The sequence below is a fragment of the Phaseolus vulgaris genome, chromosome 8, assembly GCF_000499845.2.
Source record: "Phaseolus vulgaris cultivar G19833 chromosome 8, P. vulgaris v2.0, whole genome shotgun sequence".
NCBI lineage: Eukaryota > Viridiplantae > Streptophyta > Magnoliopsida > Fabales > Fabaceae > Phaseolus > Phaseolus vulgaris.
The window spans coordinates 19,132,134-19,154,808 of NC_023752.2; the positions used below are offsets into that span (position 1 = coordinate 19,132,134).

At 30.6% G+C, this 22,675-nt stretch overlaps 3 protein-coding genes across 8 annotated transcripts; 2 read left to right on the top strand and 1 right to left on the bottom strand.

Annotated features, from left to right (window-relative positions):
* Positions 1-1,808: 1,808 nt before the first annotated feature.
* Positions 1,809-8,268, top strand: LOC137825483 (uncharacterized). Its single transcript, XM_068631149.1, has 5 exons — positions 1,809-1,941; positions 6,189-6,339; positions 6,435-6,488; positions 6,713-6,764; positions 7,857-8,268. The coding sequence occupies exons 2-5, from the start codon at positions 6,281-6,283 to the stop codon at positions 8,064-8,066; spliced, it is 375 nt and encodes a 124-aa protein (XP_068487250.1). The 5' UTR covers positions 1,809-1,941; positions 6,189-6,280; the 3' UTR covers positions 8,067-8,268.
* Positions 8,269-9,245: 977 nt separating this feature from the next.
* Positions 9,246-10,970, bottom strand: LOC137825484 (large ribosomal subunit protein uL13w-like). Its single transcript, XM_068631150.1, has 4 exons — positions 10,540-10,970; positions 9,952-10,068; positions 9,747-9,834; positions 9,246-9,570 (listed from the first exon to the last, which is right to left on the bottom strand). Exons 1-4 carry the CDS (start codon positions 10,809-10,811, stop codon positions 9,427-9,429), a joined length of 621 nt encoding a protein of 206 aa, XP_068487251.1. The 5' UTR covers positions 10,812-10,970; the 3' UTR covers positions 9,246-9,426.
* Positions 10,971-15,017: 4,047 nt separating this feature from the next.
* LOC137825832 (uncharacterized) lies at positions 15,018-17,419 on the top strand. 6 transcript variants are annotated; one of them, XR_011083362.1, is made up of 8 exons: positions 15,032-15,208; positions 15,361-15,465; positions 15,860-16,013; positions 16,387-16,452; positions 16,556-16,700; positions 16,829-16,893; positions 16,979-17,044; positions 17,197-17,419. XR_011083362.1 is itself a non-coding variant. In XM_068631619.1 (7 exons), exons 2-7 carry the CDS (start codon positions 16,020-16,022, stop codon positions 17,215-17,217), a joined length of 369 nt encoding a protein of 122 aa, XP_068487720.1. In that variant the 5' UTR covers positions 15,032-15,465; positions 15,860-16,019; the 3' UTR covers positions 17,218-17,419. The 6 variants fall into 6 exon arrangements, 1 of the variants encoding a protein (XP_068487720.1); XR_011083365.1 differs by lacking the exon at positions 16,829-16,893 and having other exon boundaries at positions 15,018-15,208; XM_068631619.1 differs by having other exon boundaries at positions 15,032-15,465; positions 15,860-16,025.
* The last annotated feature ends 5,256 nt before the right edge of the window (positions 17,420-22,675 follow it).

The following is a 22,675-nucleotide window of genomic DNA, read 5'->3' on the forward strand; positions in this document are numbered from 1 at the left end:
CTGACCATTCACAAATCAAATAATCGATTCAAAGAAATCACAAACCAACTTGAGAAATTACTCTTCAAATAATCGAAAATCGGTTTGAGTCAATTCAGTTAAAAATATCTAATGATAAATTATTTAAAAGCTTTTTCTTAAAACAACTAAAATTGTTATCATTTTATGTACATATGAATTTATTATCAATAATAAATATTGATAAGTGTTATTAAAATTTTGGACTTAATAATAATTGGGGTTTGGAATAATAATAATAATAATTGGTTGTGGAAGCTGGAGAATAAATCTTTTTGCGTGGGAATCAAGTTTGGCTGTTCTTTTATTGCAGATGTTGGATAATAAGAGGTTAACAAGATAGGGTGGATTTAAGCCCGATAAATGACTTTGGAGGGATGTTGATTTTACAGATTTCTCTGTGAAGGCAACCTATAATATTTTCATGGGGGAGGAGTCTGTAGTAGTTGAGGAACTCTTCGCGGAATTCTAGACTTTAAAGATTTTACCTTCGGTACAAAGGGTGTTATGTAATGTCATTCTCATTAAGGACAATCTCTTGAGACGTGATATACCTTGAGTTATCGATGTCCCCTGTGTGGTGTGGAAGAAGAGTCGGTAAGACATTTATTTTTTGAATGTAGGATCTCTTGGAGAATTTGGGTTATGTGTCTCGAGTGGCTGGGGTCTTCTTCGGTTCTACATTGTGATGCACAAATGCATTTTAGGATGTTTAAACCTATAGGCTTGAAACATGTTATTATTAGGTGTTGGGGAGGCATTTGGGTAGGCATTGTAAGTGAAATTTGGAATCACAGGAATAAGATTGTGTTTAAGAATGGGTAAATCTAGTGGAGGTATTTACTGTGGTACAAAGGAAGACTTGGTATTAGGTCACGGTAAAAGAAAGATTAGTTGTTTTCTCCTACTCAGATTAGTGTTTGAAATCTCATTGTTGTATGAGATATTTGAAAGATTGATTTTTTGGGATTTTTTAACTAATGTTTTTGCCCATACTTGGAAGTAGTGGTGTGTCCCCTTGGGTTGTGCTTGGAAGGTGTTTGTGTTGTGTGCAGGTCTGTCTGAATTATAATTTCTTCTCGCATGTTTGGTTGTTGTTTTTTGGCAATTAGGTTTTGGTGTATGTCAGACTGCTGACAAATACATGGTTTAAGTGTTGGTTTCTGTGTTTATCATGAAGGTGTGTTTCACGGGTGGGTTGATGTTATTGAGATTCTATATCTTGTTTTGGTTTGTAATTTTAGATAAAGTGGTGTAAGGTCGGTTGGATTCTTAGCTGGTTGGGAGCAAAGAAACTGATTTTGATTTTTGTATAAGGGTTAGGTACACTGAAGTGCTTCATTTTATTTTATTTATTCTCATTTAAACACGATAACATATTTTATTATAATTTTTATATTCTCTTTAAAAGTTAAAAACTTATAAATATATGTTTAAAAAATTTACATTTTAACATTATAATATTATGATATTATATTTGTAATATGATTTAAATATAATAATTTATTTAAAATCAGTTCGAACATTGAACATTAAACCTTGAATTAATCAAGTTTTTATGAAAATAAAAGTATTTGTTAGTTTCAAATTTTAAGTATATAAACATAAACATTAACACTGTACATTTAAAATACTACATTGGTATTAATTAAATATTATCTATTTTTATTTTACAAATATTAAATAAGAAGGTAATTCTTAAAAAAATTATTCGCCCTAAGATCTATGTTCAATTCTGATTCATGATTGCCAAACATCTATTTTATAAATAAAAAATAAAAACACACACATCAAATCGCAGCTTTATCTTTTCTGAGCTTATTCTGCTGCCGCTTCACACAAACGCATTTCTTTCTTCACACCATCTAAATAATCGTTATTTTGAGCAACACCCATTTCCAAGCTTCAATTTTTATCCAAAAGGTAACTCATTTCTTTGTCTAATTTTCGTTTTCCTCTACTTATGGTACCTTCTAGGTTAGTTTCACGATTGGAAATGTCACTGATAACGTATTTTCCTTGTTTAACTTACCTGTTAATTCTCAGAATGGAGAGAACTTTATGTTCTGTTCAAGGGTATAGAATTTATACATTACAGTCGTTTGTGTTTGAAAGTTTTCAAAGTTGGGTGCTCAGTAATTCTTTGATTGGTGTAAAAGTTAAATAGCACACACATCACTGGTCTTAAATTTCGGTCATAGTCAAGGTTTCATCACAATCTTTGAAATTGTGAGAAATTTGGACAAATATGGCTGTTTGTGGCCACAATTGCTTAACATTATACCGAAATCATTATCACAGACTGTGTTTTAAAACCTGGTGAAGGGTGTTTGATGAAATTAACAGAAATCAGGTCATGTGTGGCAGAGATACTATTGCTACATTAGTTTTTGTTTAAATTCTTTATTGGGCTGAATCTGACATGTGTAATAGTTACATTGTTTTCCTTCTCTGATTTGCTTTTTAAGTATTCTGAGGCTAAGTTGAGAAAAATGGTAGAGCGAATTTTATGCATTATATTGTATCTAGCTTAAGTATGTTGGTGTCTTGACACAGGCATAGATTAACTATTTTGTATCTGACCATGCTTTTCTTGAGGAGTTACTGTTAAAATTCCAATCATCTTGTTAAAACTTTAGAGCATGTTTAGACAAACTTCTCCATAAGCACTTCCATGAGAGAAAATAAGGAAAAGTTGAATGAGTTTCTAGCTTGTGTATAAAAGTTTAGAAACTCTTACATAGTTCCTCTAAACATATAGTTTCTAGCTTTTGTGGGATGAATTGGAGAATTTTAGACCAGATCATGTTTGTACTTGTTCCATTAAATGTTCATGCAAAGTTTCATGTGTCATTCCTCAGCACAAACTTGAAGATAGAGCAATGCAGTTTTTACGCGGATTAAACGAGCAATACAATAATGTTTGTTCTCATGTGTTTACATGGATCCGTTACGTTCATATGTTGTACAACAAGAACGGCAAATTCTTGGTTCTATTACACATCTTTCCTCAAACCCACTAGTAAATGTAGCTACTATAAGTTCTTGTAGTCATTGTGGCCATTTGGACATACAGAAAGTGTTTGATATTGCAATCACCGGATTTCCCTCAAATACAAAACACGAAAAAATTGCTAACAATCACAGTGGAAAATTTGCACTCATTGTGGATGAACGGGACACACTATAGATGTTTTCTATCACAAGCATGGATTTCCTCCTAGAAACTACTTTTCCAATAACAAACACACATTTGTTAATAACACTGTGACAAGAAATGATCTTCGTTTTTCTTTTTCACCTCACCAATTTTAGGCATTACTTGCTTTAATCAAACAAACTCAATTTCAATGTGTAGCTTCTTGGATCTTAGATTCAGGAGCTACAGACCATGTTTCCTCTTACAAAACTTTTCTTCTGTAAAACTTATTAACCTTATTTCTGTTACGCTACCTAATGGTCAACAGGTTTTTGCTACTCACTCTGGTCAAGTTCAATTTTCTAATTCTTTTTACCTTACAAAGAAAGTTGTCATCTCCTTTAAGTAATTTTCATGCTACTCCGTGTTTTGAAATTTTACACATAGACATATGGGGACCTTGTTCTATTACTTCCATTCCATGCATGAACATAAATATTTCTTAACTATTGTTGATGACCATACACGCTATACTTGGATAATTCTTATGTTTTCAAAAGCTGAAACTTGTTCTCCTCACATAATTCAATTTATCACTCAAATGGAAATACAATTTGTTGTTTCTATGATAATGGAGTTGAATTTGACATGCATGATTATTTTTCTTCTAAAGGAATTGTTCATCAAACATGCATTGAAACTCCACTGCAAAATGGCATAGTAGAACCAAAGCACCAACATCTTCTATATGTTACAAGAACATTACTTTTTCAGTCTCATCTTCCACAAGAGTTTTGGTGTTTTGCACTACAACATGCACATACCTCATTAATTGCATTCAAACACCCTTTTTAAATAACACTTCAACTTTTGAAAATCTTCATAAATTTAGATGTGACATTTCTATTATACGTGTGTTTGGCTGTTTATGCTATGCAAGTACTATCACTGCACACTGCACACTGCAAGAAACTTGATCCTGGAGCTCATCCCTGTGTAATTTTTTACAAAGATCATTTTCCTTACATTCATCACAATTCTCTAGTACCTTCTTCTTCACCTTCTTTACCTGTATCCACTTCTTTTCCTTTGTCAGATCATCTACACTTACTCAGGTACCAAATATTTATACTGATACCGTTAACATTGTTCCTTCTACTGAAATTCAAGTCTCTCAATCCATTAATATTCGACATTCCATTAATATTCGACATTCCAATCGTTCACGTCAACCCCTTACCTACCTTCAAGATTATCACCAAGCATATACACTAACTAGTATCAATTTTGCAGGTATTAGTTATCCTCTTGAAAATTTTCTTTTCTTATAATTGTCTCTCGTTCTTTTCATCATTATATCATGTTTACCAAAGTCATATCGAAAGCTTCCAAGTCTGATTGTTGGCTTAAGGTTATGCATGTTGAAATTACTGCTTTAGAAGCAAATAATACTTGGACTCTCACTGATTTACCCCCTCACAAAACTACAATGGGATGTCTCTGGATTTTCAAAATTAAACACAGTGTAGATGGCAGCATAGAACGTTACAAAGCTTGATTAGTGGCCAAGGGCTATACACAAATGGAAGGTCGTGATTTTGTTAATACGTTTTACCCTATTGCAAATCTCACAACAGTCCATTTTCTCTAGCTCTTGTAGCTATTCATAAATGGAGAGCTAGATATAAATAATGCATTTTTACATGGAGAGCTTAATGAAGAGGAATCCATATCTTCCAGAAAAAATACGTTTTGGATTTACAATCTGATAATAGTATGCTTGCATCACATCCTGTTTCAACTCCTATTGATTATAACACCAGGATTCACTCTAATTCCACATTTAAGTCACTTTGTTTTCCTGCCTGACTCTAGACCACAGTCAAGCAGCTTTTTGTGTTCTTCGTTATTTGAAAGGTACACCTGGTTCTGGTATTTTTCTTGCTGCAAATAGTATTCTTCAACATAAAGTCTTTAGTGACTCAGACTGGGTCAGCTGTATTGATTTGTGGCACTCTATTACTGGTTTTTCAATTTATATTGGTGATTCATTAATATCATGGCGTTCTAAGAAACAATCCACTGATTCTAGAAGTTCTTCAGAGGTAGAATATCATGCCTTAGCATCTACTAGTGAGATTCAGTGGTTGACTTTTATTCATGAAGATTTTTGCCCTCCATTCATTTGTCTATCACTGTTATACTGTGATAACCAATCGGTATTACAGATTTCTTCTAATCAAGTTTCCCATGAACACACTAAACATAATGATATCAACATTGTTAGAGAAAAGTTAACAGTGGACTGCTCAAACTCTTGCCAATCTCTGCTTCTTTACAACTTGCTGATGTGTATACCAAGGCTTTATCTCCTACTGTTTTTCAAACCATTTGTTTCTAGCTGGGAATGTTAAATATTCATTCCCAGCTTGAGGGGGGGCTCTTAATACTGTTAATTTCTACTTTTCTGTTACTATTTACTGTATTCTTCTGTTACGTTTTCTATTTACTGTACAGTTGTTTATTTTGCTTCCCTAATTGTATATAAACACTCATGATACCATATGTAATACAAAAGCCTTTGTTGATCAATTTCTAGCATATTATTGCATTTTCAATTGTTACTCTCTGTTATAAACCAATTTTAGTTTATGGATTTTCTGTAAAAAATTGTCCAACCAGACTCTTAAAAAGACTTATTGTGGATTAATTGATAATTGACTATGAACTTTTGCCGATGATTGTTTTGAAGAATTGCTGAGTGTCAAATTTAACTACAGGGTGAAAAATTTAATTATGATAGTTTACCTATCTTTTAAAACTATACATAATTTTTTTAAATCTTGCTAATGAAACTGTTTATTTCACTTTTTTTCTTAGTTTTCAACGTCTCAGAACCTATTAAAGTTTTGCTAAGTTGACATATGTTTCGAAATTGGCTCAAAGAAAAGCTAAAATTATCTAATACAAAATGTCCCCTATGTTGGATCTTAAACAAATCTCTGACTGTCTGAATTCTTTGTTGTTACAGCTTCTTTTCCAGTTATCAACACAAAGGTACTTCCTTATACTCTCAGTATAGGAAATAAGTGTGGTAGATGGAATCCTCAAGCTCAAGAGTCAATGTTTCAAACTCCAGACAATCTTCTAAGCAGCTTCTGTTTGACCATCGCTATGGATGGGTGTAATCTCTCTCCCCCATCTTTCCCTTTCTCTCTCTTTCATATGTATTAATGTTGTCCCTACTATATTTTTCAAATATTGGTTTGTCTGACAGAATCGATGAGTGGAAAGACCCAGCAGAGGAAGCACTTGATGGAGGCAGAGGAATGTAAGACATTTCCCTTTTCTATTAAATCTTTTTATGTGGCTTCTGAATACACAAAAAGTCAATGATGTACTTTATAAGCATTGTCTGTGCGATCTACTGCTTAGTTTTCTAATTTAAGGAGCGCAAAAAGCAAATGAAATTATCTACACAAGCTAAGCAACAAAACACCTTTTTCATATATACTTTACTTGCTAATTAATTTTCTTTCTTTTTTCTGTCTAAAGGTTTTGCATAGTGCCACTTGCCAAAGCCTTGGTGCAGAAGGCCTCACAATCGGTATGATGACAACTTTATCATTGTTAGAAGCATCACTTTGTTTTGAGCCTAGCATTTACTTCCTTTAATATATTTTTGTTTTCTTGATTTTATCATCGCTATCAGTTTATTGCTTACACTGTTTTTAGCTGGCCTATTTTGATTTATTCTTCTTATGCCTTGCTCCAATATATTCATCTTTGCTCCTCCATTATAAGTTTTATCAGTGATTAATTGGTGGATTTTTTTTCGAAGACACAGCAAGCATGACTTTGAAAATGTTTGTAACTAATAATGTGCATATAGGATCAAGATTCAAGGACCATGACCATCAAAAATACAAAGTTAAATTCTCTGCATATTAGACATTATTCATGATCAAATACTATCCATATGTATAAAAGGCTGAATTACTTTACTTCTATTTGTTTAACTAGGATATTACATTACAAGACTACAAGAGTGACTATTAGTTGATGGAAACACAGCTTCTCTTGATCTGAGATCTTCAAATTGATGTATAATTTACAGTAAACAAGCTACATTAATTAATCAAACAGTACATGTTTGAATGCCGCAACTTTGTGATCACCAATCACCGTTTTGCCTTATATTAAAGAGGAGAGCCTACCCATAGAAACAAATGAAAGATGTGGAGTAGGCTGTTTTAAATTCATTACTATTCAGTAGTTTATGATGAATAGTTATATAGGTTTTAGAAGTTGAGAGGATCAAACATCGTGTAAGGATTGTAAGTTTGAAATTGTTTGACGTATATGCTCAACTGAAATGTTAGGATTTGTAAGATCCAATTTTGTTTCTAGTGTTGATTAACCGGTAATATTTAGGTAAATCAGTAGTGACAACTTATGGAATAGTTTGTTTGTATTTCTCAGGAGTAAGAAACGTTATTTTTTCAACAAATTCTTATTTTTAATACCTAAACAAATGCAGGCAGCAAAGGCAATGTGATCAGAGCAGAGTTGGAAAAAAATGCCTTAGTGTATCTAATTTTACTTGTTATGATATGAATCAAAAAGTGTTATTGGGTTTAAGTATTGTTACTACTCCATCATTAAACTTGTTTGTGACTTCCACAATCTCTTTTTGTAGATAAATTTGGCAGTAATCTCGGTCAAAAAAGCTTCAGAAAAGCCAGAACTGTTTTCCCCTCAGATGCTGCAGAGTAATTTAGATGACGGTGTTAAGAGCTTTAGGACATTTTACAAAAACATTGCGAGTAAAGGTTTCATCCTCAACAAGAATTCTCAGTCACATGCCTCCAATACCTCTTCCCTCTCACATAGAGAAAACAATGAATGAAAGAACAAAGTTAGTTTGTCGTCAAAATTAGTGTAGAATTGTAGCTGATGAGGAGAAAAATATTATAATCTATGTCTAGAATACAATTTATCATCTACTCTCCTATCTTTTCATTTCTAATACAATACTCCAAAACGACAATTATTTGGATGTTATTCGGCGTTTGGATTGGCAATATATCTTGTCACATTTTTGTATGTCATTTATAACTATTATTTACAAACCATGTCTCTCCAAAGCCAAGAATGGGTATTCAATTGACTCCTTATTTAACTGTAATATTCCCAATGCCTTTCAATTTTTTTGTATTTGATGTATATGACATAGACCCTAAACCTAAAAATGTCATGAATTCTACTCTACAAAAAGATTATAGCAACTTTTCCTTTCAATTAGTTCGACCTTTTGCTTCCCTCTTGTTTTTAAATAAACACTCTTTATTTCTCATGATATTCAAATGTGTAAAATTATTTTTTGTGAACTAATAAATCTAAGGAATATGATAAATCAATTAGGAAATTTACACAAGGTAAATTAATGATGCGAACACAGCATTGTTCAATTGGTTGGTTTAAGGAAAAAACTTCATATGGATACATTTTATAAAATAAGTATCGAACCATCTAACTTTAAGCTATTTGCAAAATCATATTGTGCACCTTTAATTGTCATCTAATTCTTTACCGTGAAAAAATTATGCTTTTGATGAAACAAAACTTCAACACAAAAAAGACATTATGGTAAAAAAATATTGAAGCTCGAAAACATGAAAGAAAATAGAGATTAGAGACTTTAGCATGACATGGCAACAATTAGAAATTTTTGTTCTGACAATTATAGTTTTCTTCACAGTAAAATAGAACATAACTAAATGACTTTGTAATACTTAAAAATTATGAATTTCGAAAACTTTTTTGACATCCCAGCATTAGGCATGAACAAGTTAACAAAGAGAATGTTTATAGATATTATTACATGTTTGAAATATTGTTTGCAGCAATTTTATAATTTTTTTTTACAACATGTTACTGTGTGGATTCTCTTGATCCAATAAATTTTAGAACGAACTTGTTTCCCTATACTCGGGTGTAAAAAACAGCATTATATGGGAATTAGTCCATCTTCATACGGGACGTAAAATTTAACTTCCACAATCAAATCATTATATCACACCATAGGGGCAACACAAAAGAAAACATATAATAACTTAATCAGATGACATAAAAATTCTAAAGCAAACAAAGTAAAACAAATTCCAAGATTATCATATCTAGAGTCCAAGATGACCAGCAAAACTGAAATGGAGTTCGATTGGTATACACCTCAAACCAAAACTTCAAAACACTAACTAGCATACTACTCAGTACTTAACAGGAGCAAGGATTTCAATTTGGGAACCAAGCTTCTCCTCTGCAACCTTCTCAGCTTTCACCCTTAATTTGGCAAGCTGCTTCTTCCTCTCATAACACAATAGAGCTCTATCCTTCCTCTTCTTTTCCAGTTCCTGTTAGCAACATAGCAATTAGAAACCCCAAAAATAAAAAATTACAACAGTAGCAGAGCCACATTATGCTACACTGAGACCAAATTGTCATACATAACTCACCCAGTGATTTTCCTCAACAATTCACCAGGAAAAAAATAAAATAATAAGCACAAAAAAAGGAGGTAAGAACTCACCCTGATGGTATCATAATAGTTCCATCCAACCTCAGATGACAATTTGCCTAGAAGACAGTATTTGTGTCCCTTCTGAAGCCTCAACACCCTAGTTAATTCCATTCACCAGTTCAGCATCCACAAAAACCACAATAATAACATCCAAACAGATTGAGGAACCGAAATCAATTCTTCTAAATTAATAAAAATACTAAGGAAAACTCACTTGAGAGCATCAGGGACAACCATCCTCTTAGTCTTGTCGTATGGAGGAGGAATACCTTCATACACCTTCAATCGATCAAGAGCAGCTTCCCCACGCTTTGTCTTGTGAGGAATCATCCTGAAAACACAAACATCCTTCTCAGAAAAACATCCCACTAATTAACAACATTAATATCCTTCATCGCAACACATACTCTAAGAATGCAAAAATTACACAGTAATCCCCAAAACATCGAAACACAATCCCACTATCCTTCATTGCAAGGATTAGTATCTAACATTGAAAAAAATACAAATTAATCCCCAAAACATCAAACACTACCCAACTAGTCAAGGTTGAATACACGGATCACTTAACCCCTTAAACACGATTAAAATCAAGCACAATATTCATTGTGAAAGATACAATTTTTCATCAACAAACATCAATACACATCAATTTACTAAGACATTCATCATGTCATGGGAAAAAATTAGACTTTTAGAACTCGAGGTTTCAATTATACAATGTCCTACCAATTGCAAATATTAAAAAAGTGTAAATTAATGATTTTTTTTTTCAAAAGAGGCAAAAAGGTATGAAACTAACCCACGAACGGTGCGCCAGAAGATCTTGCCGGGAGCCCGGAAGTGAATGGGGCCATGAGAGGGTTTGGTGTTCATGCGCTTGCGGAGGAAACGCATGTACTTCATCTTCTGTCTCACGAGTCCCCCGGAGATGCAAATCTCCTCGCACCTGACCACCACCACCTTTTGCCCATTGAGAAGCTCCTTGGCCACGATCGAGGCCAGTCTTCCCAGCATGTGGTGGCGCGCGTCCACAACCACCCTCTTGGCGCAGATCCCTGAACCTGAAACCATTTTTCTCTCTCCCTTTCTCTCTCACAACACTGATGGTTGGTTCGTTGGTCTCTTCCTCTGTGTGTCTGTGCTAAGGTTTTGAGTATAAGAGGGAGGCGCAGAAGGATTACTGGATTAGGGTTTTTTGTTGCTGGAGAGTGTGGGTTGGGCTTTTCACCCAACGGGCCTAACCCACCTTCTCAACAAAATTTAAAATATTTAGTTTTACATTTTATTATATTTTTTTGCTGCTGGTGAAATTTATGAACAAGTTGGGTTTTGAGTTTATTTTTTTTAAACATTTTAAGTTAATTATATGATAATCAGATTATTAAAATTATATTATAAATAATTAAAAATTCAATTAATTACATCAAGTAAGCAAATTACATAAAATAAAAAATAAATCATGATCTCAGTGGAAAAAAAAAATGTTCATTCTTAAGCTTTTTTGAATATTTTTTTCATTTTTTCCAATTTTAACTTCCACATAAGTAGTTTAATATTTTTTTATAACAAATTCAATGTTTACAATTTCATTTTAAAATTTTACAAAATGCAAGTAAAACAATATATTTATTATAATATTATTTAAATTTGACTATCTCATGTGAAAAAAATTGAGAGTTGAATATTTCTATGTGAAAAAATAAATAATAAATAAGAATATTAAAAATGAGTAGAAATAATCAAAAGTGTTTCCTAAAAACTATTTAATTTAATGAAATTGAGACTTATGTTTCTTAAAATGTAATACATCATTTGAACGAAATTACATAAATGAAGAATGTGTAATCAAGATAATGATAAAAAAAAGATAATGATAAAAGAGAAAGTACTTTTATGGGTATAAGTGAAATTTTTTAATATTGAATAAGTCTAGCAATAATTGAAATAGGGAATGAAAAATTGTATGGTCAGAGAAAGAATAAGGATTTTTCAAATGAAACGAAACTAAGGATACGAAAGAATAACAAAGTTAAGTTTTTTTATGTTACCTAATAAGTTATGGGTGTTTTAGTAATTTAAAATAGGGATGAAGTTGGATATATGGAATCAAGGATAGCGTGTGTATATATATATATACATATATATATACATATATATATATATATACATATATATATATATTCTCATCTCCATTTTCGTACTCAATTTTAAATTTTGGTATAACTCATACTCATACTCATGTCCAATTAATGTGAGGGTTTCCATCAAAAACTTAGACGAGTTTGGACAATACCCATAGAAATGAGTTTATTTGTCATACCTATAAGGTTGTAACTTCCTACATATATCCACATCAAGGTAGACATCTAAAGTAGATAGAAATACACGAAAGTTTTGTTTTCCTTTTCAACTCATTTGTAAAGAGTAGCCAAACTCCACTTTATAAATAGGAGTTCCTCCTACAATTACATTGGAAATTGAAAAAAACAAGTTTTGTGAGAATTTTGAGTGTATTTAAAGTATGAAACACTTTCAAAATGAGTCTTATTTTGAAGAGTTTCTTCAAGTGGGAAATTTTCATAACATTTATATCTTATTCTTTAACTAAGGTATCATGTTCTTCATGATGTTTCTTATGATAGTTGGTCGTAAGCTTTTATTTTCTCCATGGAGTTTGTTTCCTTCAAGGTCACCTTGACTTGATAGCTTACCTTTTCCAAAGGAGTCTTACATCACAATTTGTGTTTAACTATTATATTAGATAAAAATTCATGTTGTCCTACTTTATCCATATTTTTTACTTTCTATTTATCCTATATATCTAAAATCATTTAATCCATATTTTTAGTTTTATTTTTATCACACTTCATAGCATGATAGTTAAAATGAGAAATATCATATATATTTTCTTTCACCAATAACGTATATTTTGTTGGAATCATTTACTTTGCGCTTTCTTTTCCATTCTTACCCACTCTTTCTTAGTAAAATCCCTCTAATAATCAAATATGTTAACCCTATTGCTTTTATTTTTTTCAAATTCAATAGTTTATTTTTCAATAGCACGTTCCTTAATTTCATTGTCATAAAGGAACATACTATATATTATTATCCTCACCCATTTCAATTTCCAAAATAAGATCTTAATTACAAATTCCAAATAAATTGATAATACTCACATATAAGTAGAAATCTAGAAAAAAAAAATATAAAAAACATTTATATGACAACATGAAGTTAATTAAAAAGTAGATATTAGGGAATAACTGTTTGTTTAAACAAAAACCCAACACCCTCTTATTTTGATTAAGTGTTGAAAACTATAAAGCACAAAACAAGATCAGGCATCATCTATAAGATGAAAGTTTTTCAACAACAAATCATGTAACACACAAGTGTTTCATTTGTTAGATGAAACAACGTTGTGCAGTCTTCTTTTTTTTGTCTGATAAAGCATATATATTCTCATATGATACGCATATAGTCTAAGTTAACCTTGTACTACAATGAACATATATATGCTTATTTTATGTTGTAGGAAATGTTTGTTGCTTCTGTTTGACTAAAGAGATATGTTCATAGACAAGTCATATCAATCTCTTGGATGAAGAGTTAAACTAATTTCTTCAACAACAACATGACATAAGCGCTTCTCAACTCTAGCCTAGTTATATGTCTTCTAGAATGTGTACTTTTATCATAGTTTGATGCAAAAGTCTAAACTACTCACTACAACAAAAATGACTTTAGACAACAATAGAAAATCGTTGTCTATACTGTAAAAACTATTGCCTAAACTTTCGGCAACAAATTTGAGTTGTTATATAGGTGGTCGTGGACTAAAATAATAGGGAACAATTTTTTGGTTTAGGTAACAAAATATGAAAAATCGTTGCCTAAAATATGAGAATAGGCAACACTTTTAGAATCACTTTTAGGCAATAATTTTTTTGGTGTTGCTTATTCTTTTATTCTTATTCTTCTTATTCTTTTAGGCAATAATTTTTTTTGTGTTACTTTTTCTTTTATGCGATGATTTTTTTGGTGTTACTTATTCTTACAGACAACGCTTCTTTAAGTGTTGATTAAAAATGTGAAAATATAGAAATATAACCATTTAAATAGTTTTTACTATATTATTTTAAATTGTGTTTATACATTTAGGTGATCTTATTTTAAATCATATATTTTCCATTTGAAAGGATATCATAAATTGTAATATCTAGAGAATTCATTGTCGCATAATAATTTCAAAAATATATATTTTTCTAAGTTTCAAGTCTCAATGTATAAAGTCTCATTGTATTTGTTGATAAATCTTTCTAAATTAGAGCCATTACAAAAAAATTATGCCCCTCATCTCAGATTCCAATATGACATTCTTCAACACTATTTTCACTAATAAGCTGCAAGAAAATAAAAATAAAATTGTCACTTTGTAATGTTAGATATATGTTACTTTACTAATCTTAGTATACGTTTTATTAACATTGTTAATACTTGTGTAATAATTGCATTTAAACTTTTAGCATTTCTATCCAACTATATAAGTAAAGTACCTAAAAATAAGCAACATCAAATTTATTTTGGTGGTTTAAGTCTTGGAAACTTGGTTCTTACCACCTGCTACTAAGAATATTTATCCATAAACATAAAATAAAATAAGAAGATACTCTATATATCATAAATTGCCTAGTTAACCTGATCATATGAACAAAACAACAATATATAATTGAATAATGAAGTCAATAGATTATTTTAAGTTGTACTACTAATGTTGTGTTCATCTGCAAATAGTACAACCAATACAGTCATGGTGCGGTGGCTCTTTTAATTTGCAACTAGGCAAGTACAATGCATATGGAAGGCAACCATTCAGCAATAAGTCACAACTTTTTTAAGATTCAAAATAACTTTGTTGAACATCATTAGCAAAAATAACACTAATATATTAGCTAACAAAAAACGAGTTAGGTGCAAGGCATTTTTAAATGGCGAGATGACAAAATAGTACTATAAGCATACCACACAAAAAGAAAAATATCACTACAAGAAATTTGGAAATTAGCTGCTGAAAATAACGTAGGCCAAAATGAGAGACGCTATTAGATGCAGTAAGATCGATGCTACACCGACAAATAATGATTATAGAATAGTACCGTGAGTTTAATCCATTCTAAACTTACGCTATTAGTTTTCAACATAAAAATTTATTATAAAGATAATTCTCGTAAAATGTGACTTATTTATTTTAATTGAATAATGATTATTGTTTTCATTTTTCCACGCACGAGTTGAAATCTTCAGAAAAACCAACAAGTTCACCTCTTTCTTCAGAGGAAACCCATTAGCTCACCCCTTTCTTTAAAGCAAACTCACGAGAGCTAAATTTTTTTCCGTTTCCCCCCTCTTTGTTTAGAGCAAAGTGTAAAGCGTAGATCCTATTCTTTATTTGTAGCAATCCCTAGGTAAAATCTTCTACCTTTTTCCCTCTTTCTTCAGAACTGTTCTTTATTTTTGGCACTGAGGCTAGAAATCGGGGATTTGTTCTAAACTCAATTTCTTCCTTCCCTCATCTATTGTTGCACCGATTTATTTGTTGTTGTGGTGAGTGAGCTAGTGAGGCTACGTAATCGGCTTCGATCTTCGAAATCAGGAACAGGAGGTTGAATCTTGGTTATGGCTTTGATGTTTTGCAGCTTAACCTCTTAGATTGATTTAGAAGGTCAGTTGATTTTTGGTTCTAGTGAGTTTGTTGTTGGTTCAACTTTAGGTTTTTAATATTCGATTGGGTATTATTTTTTGTGCTTTTCTGTGTTTGATTGAGGTGGTGCAGAGGTTTATAAGGATTTTTGTTTGGAGCTGGAACCTGTGTTTGGAGTGTTATAAATGTTAGTTTATAACAGTTAATTTTAGGAGTTGATAATACTTTGTTAGCACCACATTTGTTATTACAAATCCATCATTTCTCAACGAGACCTTTTGCAGTTATTTTTGCATGTAATGAGTGGCTAGGCCATGTTATCCATCTACTTGTTTGTCAATTTAGTTGTTGATCTTTTCCTACATGTGATAACTTGGATACTCCCTGTAATGGATGATGTATCTTTACCATGTAGATTGCTAAAGCGCCGTAGTTCCAGACACAAGTTATATTGCCAAGCCAGTTGCCTCGTGGCTTGATGATTTTCTAGTATGGGTATCTCTAGAAGCATTTGGGTGTTGCAGGAAGTTTACAAATGGGAGTTATTGCCCTCCTAATGATCAAGTCAGGTGCATATGATAGTAAGCTAGTGATTAATGTGTAAAATCTTAATTCTTTTATAATATATGTTTTCTTGTACTTTGTGTTAGGATTGCTATGAAAATGTTCATGATGAATTAATAGATAACTTGTCTTGATCAGAGGGAATGTACTCACGAGTTCATGAAGATTCATTATTTACTCAATGTGCTAGAGTTTAATTTCTTGCTAAGAATACTTTTAATGAAAAATTAATATTTGCAAAGAAATGGTGCTAGATTAAAACAAATTTCTGCACAAAATATTGAGAAAAAAGATGTAGATGGAGGATGATTTTTTTCTAAAGCAATCAAAGCATACAATAACTTTATTGTAGCTTACAGGTTTTTTTCTTCTTTCTAGCCTCCTTGCTGTGCTCCTGGGGACAACTCTTGCGATTCAGTTGGATCATGTAAAGATTGCACAGTGGTAACTGAACATATGTTTTTTAACCTCTTTATTTTTTTCTCTGTTTGAATACCTTACTTTTTATGTTCTGAGACCTTACTCCAACACTTTGTAAACTGTGCAGTGTTTTCGTCACTCAGATCTCCATAATGATCGTCCATCTACAACTCAATTTAGGGAGAAACTGCCATGGTTCCTTAATTCTCTGCCATCTGCTGATTATGCAAAAGGTGGTCATGGAGCATACACCAGCAATGTTGAACTAAAAGGTTCATTGATTTAAAGAAACTTTATTCACTTTTTAAGTTTGGTTCAAATTTTGTTCTGAAGTCCTGAAGTCTGAATCAGTATAATGTGTAATATGACATGAACTATTTGACTGTGTTTTGGTTGTTAGGCTACAATAATAACATTATTCCAGCCTCACCATTTCGTACATATCATACCCCACTTAACAAGAAGGTTTTATATCTACATTACTTGTTCTATAATTAGTTATTTACATTTGTATCAAAGGACTTCATGTTTAACTGTAAATCTGTTTCAGATTGACTACATTAATTCTATGAGGGCTGCTCGAGAGTTCAGTTCAAGAGTTTCTGATTCTTTAAAGGTAGTGTTACCGTCTGGATAAAATATTTTTGGTTATTTACATAATGTGGAAACTGAAGATATTACAATTAAATTGAACTAAAGTGTCAAGTGGTAGATTTATATCCTTACCACATTTTCTATATCCAAACTAACATTCCTTTTCTGATGCAGATTGAGATCTTTCCATATTAAATGTTTTATATGTTTTTTGAGCAATACCTTCATATATGGAAGACTGCATTGGTCAACCTTGCTATAGCTATTGGTTAGTATTGATACTTGGGTGGCTTTCTCAAAGTGGTATGATCAGAATTTTGTGCATTTATATTATTGTGCATTGTCGTTGTTGTACATTGTTACTTTTTGTGATGCCAATTGTTTACTCTTGATGAAATTGTTAGCTAAAAGATAAACTATCTAAAATCCACTATGTAAGGACCAATTGTTTATTCTTGATGGATGCCAAGCGTTAGGTGTGAAATTAACAACCAAAAAAAATGTTCCACAACTCATAAGATACTTGTACCTAAAAAAATAGCAGTTAACATTTCTGTCATAAAATCGATGCCAAGGTGCCCAGCTATAATGTATTCGCAGGATTTCATTAAATTTATCTCATAATATTTGATATGATGGTTTCAATGCATACTAGCCTAAGCCCTAATGGAATTGTTAGCTAAAAGAAAATGGCATTCCGTTTTACCCGTCAATCAATAAATAAAGCTAGAAAAGTAACAACAAGAAATTTTTGTGCGAATAAATGGAAAGCAAATTTATATCTATAATAATGAAAATTAGAAGGTACTGGTTTAAGGGAATACAAGATAGTTTTTATATTCTATTACTCTTGAATTAATCTAAACTTAACATCAACTTTTCTAGTTAAGAAAAATTTGTTAAAAGAGAAATACAAAATGTTTATCTTTCCAAAAGTGAAGCACACATATTGTATATCGTGTAGAAATGTTAAGCACACACTTTCTTAAAATGTAAATGTGTGGACATGTGTAGGTTAAGCACACACAATATGATTTTTGTGTGGTCATAGTGTGGACTAAGCCGACTCACGTTTAAAAATTGTGTGGCCCTTGCGTAGGTTAAGCCTTCACTTATATAAATAAACAATATTTTGTGTGACTAACGTCAAGGCTAAGGTGACGCATGTTTAGAAATGGTGTGGCCCTTGCGTGGGCTAAGCCTCCGCTTCTTTAAATTGTGTGGGACTAGCATAGGCTAAGCCCCCGCTTTTTTTAAATAAACAATACAAATATACTTTTTGTGTGACCAATGTGAAGGTCAAGCTCATGCATGATTAAAATTATGTGGTCCTTGCGTACGCTAAGCCCACGCTTCTTTAGAGAAGCCCACGCCATCCCACATTTTTTTTAAAAAATTGTGTGGCCCCTCTGTTAGCTTAACCCACGCTTCTTTAAACAAATAATATAAAATATAATTTTGTGTCGGCAATATGTAGGCTAGGACTACGCAAAAATGTGTCCCCCGCATCCCCCGCTATCTTTACGTTGAGCATATTAGCTTCAAAATTTGAATAGACGCTAAGCCCATGATAATTATAGTTTTGCGTCCATTTATTATACTTTGTGTCCATTTTTCGCCCATTCTAATAAGCATATTTTTTGTAGTGTATACTAATTACTCTAATACATAAATTTAAATTATACCTTTGGATCAAGATAATCCAAAATTAGGATTAGGAGTTGATGCAAATGAAGGAGGTAGTGTTGCACTACTTTGTCTGCCTAAAACACGTACCATCAATTCATCTACATCATCATCATCTAATTCTGGATTTTGTTGCTTGAGCATGAATTTCATCATTGCCTACATATCTTGAATTTGCTTTGTCATGCCATTCATCTTAGCTTTATATGCTTTTTTTTTCATAACAATCATTTCTTCATTTTTCTTCAAACAAATGAGCAATGCTTTTGTACTATAATTTTTCCAATGCTTTTGATGAAGCAAGTGTTGGTGTCATGTACCGGTATTTTAACTCTCTGGAGAATTATGTGGTTCTTCAACATTGGATCAAAAGAAGTTCTTAGGAAAATTTTAAGAGTGATGGATGAATTTGTTTATAAAGTAATCAGAAACAAGATCGAGCAAGCCCAAAAGCTACAAGATAACTTACTCGTGAGCACAAATACTAAAATTATGAATTACTAACTTTTCTTAGTTGTGTGTTTTGTATAGGATTAATACTAATTTGTTGGTAACCTGAATAACTCACACCAACAAGTAACAAGTAACTAGAAAACAAACTATAAAATCTCATATCACTGAAATCAAGAACCCTCAGACCACTGGAATTATTCTGGATCATTAGGGCCAGACCTTCAAAACTAAAATTCGTAGTGAGAATCAAAGGAAACACAACACAAACCTCAACCAAAAGAACACAAAAAGCAAAATCTTGGGTTTAACTCACGCTCGCAGAGATAGGAAAAAGAAGGAAATGCGAAACTCAAAGTCTCACGGTCTAAAGCACAAATTCGATCTTGCTGAGAACTTCACTCACGGTCTAACTCTCGCACCTTCGCACTTACTCTCGCACTCACGGTCTCACTCTCGCACTCATTGTCTCATACTCACTCCCAAATATTTCCTTGTTCTCATTTTTCTTTTAAGAAATATTTTCTTTTCATATAGATTTCCTTGTTCCTAGATAAATATTTTCCTATATATATATATTATGTTTACGCAGACTTAACCTTCAAATTTTTTATTTTTTTTTATTATTTATAGTTTCAGTTGTGACTGTTCAACCCACGCAATTTATTTTTTAATTTATGTCCATATAACCATGCTTATCCACACTTTATTTAAATTTTTTAATAATAAAAATTTAGTGAATACTATTTAGCGTTCAAAACATTTTTTTTTAAATTCATTTGCTTTTTGAAGTAATGATGATTTTATTGTAGTAAAAAATAATTCAAATGTATACTCTATTATTTTTTATATGTTATTTTCGGATTATTTACAAAATATGCATAACTTTACAACAATATTTTTTCTCGGAAACCAATATTTCATTAATTGCCAATATTGCCTACATTGGTGATTAATTGGATTAAAAATAAATTTAATTGAAATATTATATTTAAGTGGTAAATTAGCTATTAGTAAGATGCTAGATAAATCTGCTTTATCCTCTTGAATGGGATAATATTTAGACTTCTGTATATTTATTTATCGAGTTTTGTATGTTTAGGATTCAAAATAATTCATTGAATTACTTTTGATATATTTAAAATGCTGAAATTGTGTATTTTTATTCCAAAATTAAAATATTAAAAATATGTGAATGCTGAATATATATAACAATAAAACAAAAGTAATCATTTTTTTTAATTATTCCTTTATATGATGGATATTTCTTATTCGTTTTTCCTATAATACATATATGTTTTAAAGTTATATGTAACAAAAAAAAAAAACAAAAATAACCAAGCTTATGTCTTGTTATTATTTTTATATGTTAGATACTTCATATTCTTTTTTTCATAATGCATATATGTATTAAGGTGGCTCAATTCCCTATCTAGCACCATTTACACTTTTATTTCCCTATCTAGCACCCTTTTCTTTTTATTTCCCTATCTAGCACTCTTTTGTTTTTAATTCCATATTTAGCACCCTTTTATTTTTTATTTCCCTATCTAGCACCATTTCAAAAATAAATAAATAAATAATAAATTAATTTTATTTTATAATTTTAATTTTGAATACATTAAAAAATAATTATTTTTAATGTTTAAAATAGTTAGAAATATAATTAATGAATAAATAAATGAGTTTTTACAAAATAAAAATAAAAAAGTAATAAATTAAAAATGTTTAGTTTAAATTTTTTTTTAAGAATAAAGAAAATAAAAAATTAAACTCTACAACAACATAAAAGTTGAATCTATAAACATAAATTAGTATTTATTTTTATTATTATTGATGATGTAATCATGTAAATTTCAAGTAAAAAATATAAGACATAATTATAAAAAAATCAAAGTCAATTAGTATTAATTAATATTGAACGCACAAATAATATTGAAGTGTCTATCTACCCTAAATGCAAAATCCTAAAAACAAAACTAATGCAATTGCTACACTTAATGCTTAAATATGAGAAGAAGAAAAATGTAAAAATAAATAAATATAGAAAATAAAAACAGCAACATTGCAACAGATCTTTCATGTTACGAAATACTATTTGATGGAACTAAAAAATGAAGAGTATTGGCCTGCATACACTAGTAAAATACTATGCCCAAGTCCTGACATGAAAATAACCTCAAAGGGGAGACCTAAGTCAAGTCGAATAAGGACTGATATTGACATAAGAGAACAACATGATCGAACAAAAAAATGTTCATATTGTTAAACACCAGGACACACAAAAAGAACATGTCCCAACATTATTGGATTGTGCTTTTCTCGTCCTTAATTATGTTTCATTTCGCACAAACTATTTAATGTACCATTGAAGAAAATATTAAATGAATGATGATCTTTCATTTATTTTTCTTTTTATGATCAACATCTACTTAGTTAGTATCGTCTTATATCTCTTATCTTAATCTTGTTTGGATTTTTTTTTTATATCTTATATATTTATCTTATTTTGTTTTTCCTTTATTTTATATCTTATATGTTTTTATTTATTATTTTTTTTCTGTCATTGTTTATTTATTTTTGTTTTTTGTTTTTATTTTATTATTGTTGTTTTTATTTTCTATACTTATTTATTTTTGCATTTTTTTCTTCTCATTTTTAAGCATTAAGTGTAACATTTGCATTAGTTTTTTTTTTAGGATTTTGCATTTAGGGTAAACACTTCAATATTATTTGTGTGTCCACTATTAATTAATACTAATTGACTTTGGTTTTTTTATAATTATGTCCTGTATTTTTTACTTGAAATTAACATGATTAAATCATCAATAATAATAATAATAAATACTAATTTATGTTTATAGATTCAACTTTTATGTTGTTGTAGGGTTTAATTTCTTATTTTCTTCATTCATAAAAAAATAATTTTAAACTAAACATTTTTAATTTATTAATTTTTTTTTATTTTGTAAAAACTCATTTCTTTATTCATTAATTATATTTCTAACTATTTTAAACATTAAAAATACTTATTTTTTAATGCATTCAAAATTAAAATTATAAAAAAAATTAATTAATTAATTATTTATTTATTTTTGAAATGGTGCTAGATAGGGAAATAAAAAATAAAAGGGTGCTAGATAGAGAAATAAAAACAAAAGAGTGCTAGATAGGGAAATAAAAGCAAAATAGTGCTAGTTAGGGAAATAAAAGTGTAAATTGTGCTAGATAGGGAATTTACCCTATTAAGGTTGCATCATTTTCAAATTAATTTTCTTATATGTTTTGGCTATTCCAATTTTAAACACTAAAATGGTTGTTAATATTTTAGAAATTATAATTACCATCATTTGATAATTTAAAACACTAAAATAATAGTTTTATAATTTTAGAAATTAAATTTACTGGCATCTGAATGCGATTTCAAGTACTAATTAACAAATTAAGATTTAATTACTCCTTTAGTGTTTATATTACACAGTAGTTTTGTTTTAGTTCTTATATGTTAAACTATTCA

Excerpts from the sequence above, each read along its gene's own strand:
- LOC137825483 (XM_068631149.1), top strand. The coding sequence starts at position 6,281 with ATGTTTCAAACTCCAGACAATCTTCTAAGCAGCTTCTGTTTGACCATC. Across the intron at positions 6,340-6,434 it reads TTGACCATCGCTATGGATGG|AATCGATGAGTGGAAAGACC; the intron begins GTGTAATCTCTC and ends TTTGTCTGACAG. Across the intron at positions 6,765-7,856 it reads TGCAGAAGGCCTCACAATCG|ATAAATTTGGCAGTAATCTC; the intron begins GTATGATGACAA and ends CTCTTTTTGTAG.
- LOC137825484 (XM_068631150.1), bottom strand. The coding sequence starts at position 10,811 with ATGGTTTCAGGTTCAGGGATCTGCGCCAAGAGGGTGGTTGTGGACGCG. Across the intron at positions 10,069-10,539 it reads TTCTGGCGCACCGTTCGTGG|GATGATTCCTCACAAGACAA; the intron begins GTTAGTTTCATA and ends TTGTGTTTTCAG. Across the intron at positions 9,835-9,951 it reads GTTGTCCCTGATGCTCTCAA|GGTGTTGAGGCTTCAGAAGG; the intron begins GTGAGTTTTCCT and ends GGAATTAACTAG.
- LOC137825832 (XM_068631619.1), top strand. Across the intron at positions 16,701-16,828 it reads CAGCAATGTTGAACTAAAAG|GCTACAATAATAACATTATT; the intron begins GTTCATTGATTT and ends TTTGGTTGTTAG. Across the intron at positions 16,894-16,978 it reads ATACCCCACTTAACAAGAAG|ATTGACTACATTAATTCTAT; the intron begins GTTTTATATCTA and ends AATCTGTTTCAG.